At 33.4% G+C, this 9,120-nt stretch overlaps 1 protein-coding gene across 1 annotated transcript; it reads right to left on the reverse strand.

Annotated features, from left to right (window-relative positions):
* Window positions 1–4,833: 4,833 nt before the first annotated feature.
* LOC111445257 (allene oxide cyclase, chloroplastic-like) lies at window positions 4,834–5,794 on the reverse strand. Its single transcript, XM_023083532.1, has 2 exons — window positions 5,486–5,794; window positions 4,834–5,404 (listed from the first exon to the last, which is right to left on the reverse strand). The coding sequence occupies exons 1-2, from the start codon at window positions 5,706–5,708 to the stop codon at window positions 4,881–4,883; spliced, it is 747 nt and encodes a 248-aa protein (XP_022939300.1). The 5' UTR covers window positions 5,709–5,794; the 3' UTR covers window positions 4,834–4,880.
* Window positions 5,795–9,120: the final 3,326 nt, after the last annotated feature.

Below are 9,120 nucleotides of genomic sequence, written 5' to 3' on the forward strand. Positions count from 1 at the left end.
TTTTTTTTTTTTTTTTTTTTTTTTTCTTTTCCTGGACGGAGAGCATTGAAGTTTTGTTTTTGGTTTTAAATTCTTGAAGTTAAGAAGAATTTTGAGGATACTTTTGTATTCACACACCCACTCAAAAAAAGGACCATCTTCCGTCCACTTTTCTTTTCGCAAAGTCCATGATATGAACTTCAGAAAAGCAATCACTTTCTTCCTGAGGTATTGTGTCGGTCAAAAGCCATCTAAACAAAATACAAAATTTTGTAATCTTTGTTAATATGCAATCCCCGTCTAATATGTCAAAAATATTTGTTGGAAGGAGGGTAAAACTAGTTATAAATTTTAAAATTCATTTATATTCAAAATTGTGACTCTCAATTCTACTTTTCGCTTCTAAAAGTGAAGATTAACCCTATGAACCAAAACAAGTTCACATGCTTTCTACTAAATTTTTTTTTAGAAAGCTATTCGACCGAAAATTGAGCCATCAAAAAGTAAGGTACACGTTCTTGTTATATGAAATATTACAAATTATTGAATTAAACATTATATTTGAGTATGTAAAGTTTGGGAAGTAGGCGGTCTAAAATTAATGTCATTATTGACGTATATTAGTAAATGACTAGACCATATACTTTGTATGGTATGTCTTAAAACACCTTGTATGGTATGTCCTAAGACGACAAAAGAAGACATATTCCTTTTTGGTCAGAGGATTTATTATTATTTTATTTTATTTCTGTGAAGGGAGTAAGAAATTAAATAAAGAAAAACAAAGGAAAATAAAAGAACAAAAGCTCCCAAAACCAGCTACCAAAGAAAAATAAAATAAAAAAAAAGACAGCAACACTTACTGTCTAATTTAATATCTAATTTAATAAATGTTATAGCCAGATTTTTAGTCTCCGAATGTACTAACACTTTCAGTTTGGTTGTCAAAGCTATGACCGTCTGTATTGTGCTTTCTCTTATTGTACATAAAAAAATGGTCTCTTCGACAACTTCATATCAAAAATGCTTTCCTTAATAATATTTTTACTGAACATGTTCTGTTCATATGGAATAATCTCTTTGGTATATTGACTCTCGCTTTTTCACTCATATCTATCTATTAAAAAAAATCTCTTTATAGCTTAAAAGCAAGCTTCTCGCACATCATTTCAATGTTTCAACTTATTTCTTCTCTCACTCAATTTTTTTTTTTTTTTTTTTGCAGCCGTGCTGAATGTCTCTTTTTGTCTTTCATCAGCCATTTAACCTTATCTATCTGTTTCTTTATATTGATGACATTATTATTATCGACAACAAAACTCATATCTCCTTGACAGCTTTACTCGTGAGCTTCATTATGAGTTTGCTACCAAGAATTTGGGCTATTTTAGTTACATTTTTGGTCTTGAAGACCTATTCCTGATGATTTTTTTATTAGCTAGTTAAAATATACTCAAGATATTCTTACTCGTGCTCAGTTACTTGATAGCAAACCAGTCCACACCTCCATGGTTGTTTCTCAACACCTGGCTGTTGATGGCTCTCCCTTCTCTAATCATACTCTCTATCGAACTCTTGTTGGTGCCTTTTAGTACTTGACCATTACGCGCCAAGATATTGCCCATGCTATCAATTTTGTCAGACAATTTTTGCATGCCCCTACTGTAGATCACTTTCTTGCTATCAAGCTTATTTTTCGCTATGTTAAGGGAACACTTCACTTTAGCCTTACCTTTCATCCATTCACTATTCCTAGTGCGCTAGTGGCTTATTCAGACACTGACTAGGTTGGCTATCCTGATACTCATCGTTCTACATTCGACTATTCTATTTATCTTGGTAACAATCTTATTTCTTGGAGTGCCAAGAAGCAACTTACTATCTCATGCTTCAGCTATGAATCTGAGCATCGTGTTCTTGTCATGACTATTGCTAAATTTCTTTGGCTTACGCATCTTTTACATAACCTCAAGGTCCCCATTACAAAGCAACCCTTTCTCTCATGTGACAACAAAAGTGCTATTTTTTTTTAGCTCAAATCCCGTTTCTCACAAACGAGCCAAACATATTGAATTAGATTATCATTTCCTTTGGGAACTTGTTGTCACTGGCAAACTTCGCACACAGTATATACCTTCCCATCTCCAGGTTGTTGATATCTTCACCAAAAGTATTTATTGACCTCTTTTTTAATTTTTCAGATCCAAGCTTCACGTTCGTTCAAATCCGACGCCCAGCTTATAGGAGGTGTTGATGATATTTAATCTTTCATTATGGTTTATCATATGTATCATATTTGACCCTTGATTATAGGCTAATATTTCATATCATTGAGAATAACTAGCTTTCCATTACAGTTTACCATATATATCATATTTGTTCCTTGATCATAGGTTAATATTGTGTATCAATTTATTGCTCTTTCCATTTCTTTCGTAATCTATTTGATGTAAATGATTATAAATAGAGAACTTTGACCACCATTTAGATGTGATCGTTTTGGAAATATTCTCTCTTAGGACAACAAAAACATAATAAAAAAGAGTGTTGGTACCCTAGCATACCAAGCACACGATTAACAGCTATTGAATTTTCGTACTCATTCAAGTCTTCTCATATTTTTTAGGTAATAAGAAGGAGCTAGTGGAGGATAGTTGCCGATCTTGTGAACATACTGTTTTTCAACTATTTAAAATTATTTTTGTTTTGTAAACCAAACGTGTTGTATTTATGTTTTGTTCTAAACACAATTTTTTTAAAATGTAGTTTAGCTTATGTCTTTACAAGTTCAACTCAACTCGCCTTAATCGGGCCGGGATGCATTGCAACACTAGATGGATTATTTAGTTTAGAGAAAATTTTTCCTGTTTTCAAATTAATATTTAATATATTAAATATATTAAATATAAAAAAGAAAATATATTTATATATAAAAAAGAAAATATATTTATTGTATTTTATATCTAAAATACTAAAATAACACACATATAAGTAAATATAATAGATATTCAAATAAATTATTCTAGATTTCACAAATATACAAATGGAATATTTGGGTTAAGCGAAAAAAAAAATTCAAATAAATTATTCTAGATTTCACAAATATACAAATGGAATATTTGGGTTAAGCGAAAAAAAAAACTCCAGAGGCTTTCGCAGACAATGGAATGGAATCTTTGGATTAAGTGAAAAAAATATTCAAGAGACTTTCTTAGACAATGAAGAACTCTTCTCCCTTTCAACTCTCTAAAAATTTTCTNTTCAAATAAATTATTCTAGATTTCACAAATATACAAATGGAATATTTGGGTTAAGCGAAAAAAAAAAACTCCAGAGGCTTTCGCAGACAATGGAATGGAATCTTTGGATTAAGTGAAAAAAATATTCAAGAGACTTTCTTAGACAATGAAGAACTCTTCTCCCTTTCAACTCTCTAAAAATTTTCAAAATATTCAAGAGACTTTCTTAGACAATGAAGAACTCTTCTCCCTTTCAACTCTCTAAAAATTTTCTTTCAAGAGATTCCAAAAAAATGGTGCGCTATGTTCGAGTCATAACCGAAGTTTTTGGAAGAAGTTAATATTGTGGAGAAATTTCAATTGCTAAAAAATCTGTGAATGAAGTTTCAGATTTGGTGAATGAATTTCACATTAATGGAAAACATTAAGAGCCTTGCGGACCAAGATTTCTATAAAGGTAAGATTCGTGTAATTTTATTTTAATTTTTAATACAATCCTCAAACTGAGATGTATATGAATAAATAGTTCATTTTCTTTAGTAGCGCTACCCAGTATGCTAATGGTATGATCTAATGCAGTATTTCAAAATCACCGTGAATTGCAAACTTAGCTTCTCCTTATCAATTATCTATTCATAGGAAACATCTTCCGACCTTCATTATTAATTATCTATTCTGCTTAATATAAATATATCTTCCGTACCTGTGTACGCACATACGTGCACACTGTTAGAGGAACACGACTCTCCACAATGGTATGATATTGTCCACTTTAAGCATAAGCTCTTATGGCTTTGCTTTGGGCTTCCCCAAAAGGCCTCACACCAATGGGGTTAGTATTCCTCACTTACAAACCCATGATCACACCCTAAATTAGTCGATGTGGAACTTCCATCATCCAACACACACACGTAACACGTGCGCGCACACATACTGTTCACAACGTTTAAATAGGATAATTATTTTAGACTTATGTTAAGAATGAGAAACAAAAGTGGAATTGAAGAATTTTAAAAATAAAATAAAATATATTATTAACTAAATAGTTAACTGAATCTGGAAAACAAGTAAAAAATAAGAGAAAAATCCTAATATATTACAACTATATAAAATATATTCCAACATTCACCTTCAAAGTTGAAGAGTGTAGTAAATCACACCCAACTTGTCTTCCATAATATCAAATGCAAATTGTTGATAATATCAAATGCAAATTGTTGTCTTACCATTAGTGAAAACATCGTATTTGCCGATGTTATGTAAAAATTGGTTTGCTTTTTAGACTTCCAACAAATAGTTGAACTTTAGGAAAATGCAAAACCGAGAAATAGACAACAATGATTTGCTCCAGAATTGAATATCCTAACGCTTTGTTCATGCATAAATGATGTATTCCAGAATTGGTAATTTGTCCCCTTTTATAAAATATTTGACTGGAATAAGGGATATAGGGAGTGTTAAATCAACCTCTTAAATTTAAAAAGAAAATTTTGACATTTTTCATTTAAGAATACCAAAAAGACTTTCCCGTGGCTATCTCCAGATCCATTTGGTTGAAGAATTTGTGGAGGGACTATTGTGCAATTATTAATTATGTGGGGGACATCACACAAACTTCTTCGATTACAAAACACCAACTTCATTTCAATTAAACTAAAACCCTCAATCGGTATAGTTAGGAATGGTGGCGGAAGGGTCACAGGCCTTAGCCGCAGGCACAGGCTCGACGGTGACGGAGGGCGCAACAGGCTTCCCCCTCAACTCCGCCGGCAAATCCTCAATCCCATTCAAATAAAAGGTGTAAAACAGCTTATAAGGAAAGATGATCTGATGCAACTTGACCTGCCCGGACACGCCCTCAAAAATTCCACTTCCCCCGGTGACGGCCAACAGGGTGTCTTGATAGGTCAGGTAAGCGCCCTGCACCGTCATGTGCCCGTAATCGCCAAAGTAGAAGCTGTAGACGGCCTCGTAGCGGTCGCCTTTCTTCTCGGGAACGTGCTGGATGAGGATGCAGAGGCCGGCGGTTATGCCAATGCGCTTCTGGAGGTCGCCGGTGTAGAGCTTGTTGCTGAATGGGACAAGGTCCCCCAGTGCGTTCTCCTCCCTCTTGCTCAGCTTTAGGAATGCTGGGCTTCCCCTGTCCCGCTCGTTTATCTCGTACACGAACAGTTGTTGAACTTTTGCTGAACACACACACAAAAGAAAAAAAATTATATTTTATTTTTGAATTTATTCAATTAAATTAATAAAGAAGTGAGCGTTACTGGATTTTGCAGGCTCCGAGCTGGATTGGATTTTGTTGGAGAGGAGTGCTGTGGTGGTGAATTTGTTGGGGGTAATTCGGCGGGATGATGATGATGATGATGATCTGAGTGTTTGAGCAGAGAAGGACTGCGATTGTGGGAGCTTAGAACCCAAAAGCATGTGGGTTTGAGAGGGTGTGGGGATTTTAAGGGAAGAAACCACGCAAGAACTCAAGGACGCCATTACTGGAGGTGCCTCAGATCTCAAACCAAGGTCGGTACAGAGCAGAGATGAAGAGGAGGAGAGCCTTGTGTGTGCTTGCTTTCTTAATGCCAATTTCCAGATTATTTAAAGGGACACATTTTACACCACGTGACATGGACACCCAACAGTATTCGTATACCGCACCGTCCATGCGTTACACGTGCCACATTTTTTGCATTCATCTTTTCTTTTTTTTCTTTTTTTATATCACCTAATTTAGAATTTCATGTTTTTCCAAAGGAGGACTCCCAATTTAACTTTTACCGATAAAAGTAAAATATTATTAATATTTATAATAATTTTAAAAATAAGGTAAGGATACAATGAATCTATTCTTTTTTTTTTTTTTTAATAATATGAAATATTTAATTCACTTGCCATTTTAACGAAATATGCTTAGACAAAATTGCATTTAACATTTATTATGTGAAACCGTTTCAGTAAGTGCAAGATAAGATTCCTTCAAGAAAAAATGGAAAGTTGTTACAATTTTAATTCTTTTTTTTTTTTTTTTTGTCAACTTCCACAACGTGTATGATAGAGTATCTCACATTTTTCTTATCAATATATATATATTCACATATCTAAGGCTTGTTTTTTAAAAAATTTATATATTTTTTGTCCCACCAAAACATTTTTTTTTTCTCACTAACAATTTCACCTTTTGTTTCCCTCTTTCTAATTTTTTTTTTTTTTATATCAAACATATGCGCTTAATATAAAAAATTTGAAAAAAAAAATGAAAATAAGGAGAGAAAAAATATAGTTTGAGTATGAAGGGTGATAAATATGGTTTATGAGGGTGGTTGAATATACTTAAAGCAGGTGCGGACAAGTGATTGAAGAAAAATGGAATGTGTTGTTTGGTTATTGATTTTGCGGTAGCTTTAGTGGAAGAACCAACGCCAATTAAGCATGAAAAAGATGGATATGCCATAACTAAGCTTCAAAATGGTAACTACCACCTTATTTGCAATATCAACTTTTACAACCAACAAAAGATACAAAAAGTTTTAACTTTTCTCAATCCCACCCTCCAAAACTCTCTCTCAATTCTTTCTATCTGTGGTAAAAGTTTTCCTCACATCTCAGCAATTATACAACAACACAGTCAAAATTCTCTATGAGTTTGGATTAGTGAAGGAAGGATTGTCTTTAAGAAGAGATCTTCCTAGTTGAAGCTCCTCGATACAAGTGGAAAAGAATTCGAGGGACGAAGGCAAGCCGGTTCCGAATTAGATAGAAATTCAGCTAAGGCCAATCAAGTAAGTGACCTTACTATCAGCTCAGTCGGAAGACTTGCCTTATGTATGATGCCACGTGCCTAGTGGTTCTTGAACATGTCATTTATGCTTTATATGTTGTGATGTGTTGACTAAATTATAATAATGACATATGATATTATGATGATGCTATTTGATGATTATATGATGATGATGACATAATGATGATGATATTATAATGACGTTATTTGATGATAATATGAAGACGATGACATAATGATGATGATGTATGTTAATACGATGACGTGAGATCGTATGATGATGAGATGGTTTAGCATGACATTATTCCACATCACGATGATGTGCATGTATTGAATGACATGATGCATTATGACCATGATTTATTTTTCTAAAGACACAACCCTAATTGAAGTTAATGATGATGAGTGTATGAAGACCAAGACCTACATGTTGCTTAGAGTAATATATGAACGGTGTATAGGTTTGTGTCACGAAGATGATTTAAAGATGAAAACTATAGGGACCTTATGCATTTTGTGTGTACATATACATTAGGATACTTCCCCATTTATGATAATGAGTACGGACGTGTACACTATGATGATGATCATCATCATGCCTCGCATGACACTCAGAGATCTGCTGACCTCTGAACGTCGCTATGGGTGACTAACTCGATTATGATGGATCCAGGGGGGTGCGAACCGCCTGGAGATTCATGCTCGGACGTGTAGGTTGTGTGTAGAGAAGTACTATACATCCAATTTTTTTTGTATTGGAGGCCACCCTTATGATGGTTTTAAATGATAGATTTCTAGATCATGAGTTGCATAGGTGTTTGTATTTCCTAACCTCAATAGTGGGGTCACTTACTAAATATTTTAAGCCGTGGGCTACATTTCAAGTAAAGGCAAGTCATAAATATGGTATAATTATTGTAGTTTCACTCATGGCATATATGTGATATGAGATCCAACTAAAGGCATTCTAAAAAACGATATGAATTATATAAGATGGTGTCGCTCTCTTATGATTGAAACTATGGATTTAAGGTTTGAAGATGAAATGGTTACGTGGTTGCACCTCACCTTTGTATATGTATCGTTGAATTGAGTTTAAAAATGCTATTCGATGTGCAAATTATTTGATGTAAATTTATATATATATATATATACACGAAATATTTTGATTTGTTCAAATAAGTTAGTAATAGAGTATTTTATATTCATTACTATTCTATTTTTATTTATATTTATATTTATTTTTATTTGGTAATCTGTGGAGATGTGAAGGTTAGTGGGATATGGCAACGTTTAGTCAACTTTCACACTAAGCACCATATAGGGCAACGTTTCTCACATGGGAATTTGTTTAACGTGGCAATTTGGTCGCCGTAAGATTGATGGTCAATAAACGGTCGGTGATGCAATTTACGGTTCAAAACCAATTAAGATGCTGACGCCGAAAGTTCCACTCCAACCAGACCTTTGCTGTGTTGTCTCTAAACAGAGTAAATTAAAAAAAGAAAAAAAAAGAAAAAAAAAAAAGACAGCCCACAGTCCTATCCAGAATCTCCTTAATTCTTTACATTTACTTTTATTATTATTATTATTTATTTTAATTTCATGTATTCAAATATAGGTAAAATCTTTTGTTAACTTTGGAATTTAGATACAAAAAGTTAATACTTATTTTAGTCGACTTTTATGGGTCTTACCGATGATCTCACTATTCGTATACTGAGTATTGTATTATTAATATGGTATAACCACTTGACTTTCTAAAATTCAAATAAATAAATAACGTGAACATCAAGCAAAAAGAATTGGCCCAACTCAAAAAATGAAGATGAAAAGTCCAAATTTGTAACCGAGTTCTTAAAACTTTAAACCAAATGAGTTGATTATCATTTCTAAAACTTTTTGGATTTTATGATGGCCTTAGAGACTAAAATTGAGGTTGAGATAGGAGGAAAAATGCATAGAAAAACTAGAAGAACCTAAAAAATATAAAACAAATATTGAAAAATAAGGAAAATCAGTCCGAAGTCAAGCTATGGGAAAATGGTCATTTTGACCCTCTCCTAACGACGGGCCTGAAAGAGCCCTAATCAGCCCATTTAGGAAGAATAAAGAGAAAGAAAGAAG

Source organism: Cucurbita moschata, unplaced genomic scaffold (assembly GCF_002738365.1).
Source record: "Cucurbita moschata cultivar Rifu unplaced genomic scaffold, Cmos_1.0 Cmo_Scf00007, whole genome shotgun sequence".
NCBI classification, from domain to species: Eukaryota; Viridiplantae; Streptophyta; class Magnoliopsida; order Cucurbitales; family Cucurbitaceae; genus Cucurbita; species Cucurbita moschata.

Coding starts and splice junctions, on each gene's coding strand:
- LOC111445257 (XM_023083532.1), bottom strand. CDS start 5,708: ATGGCGTCCTTGAGTTCTTGCGTGGTTTCTTCCCTTAAAATCCCCACA. Junction 5,405..5,485: donor CTCGGAGCCTGCAAAATCCA/GTAACGCTCACT, acceptor GTGTGTGTTCAG/CAAAAGTTCAACAACTGTTC.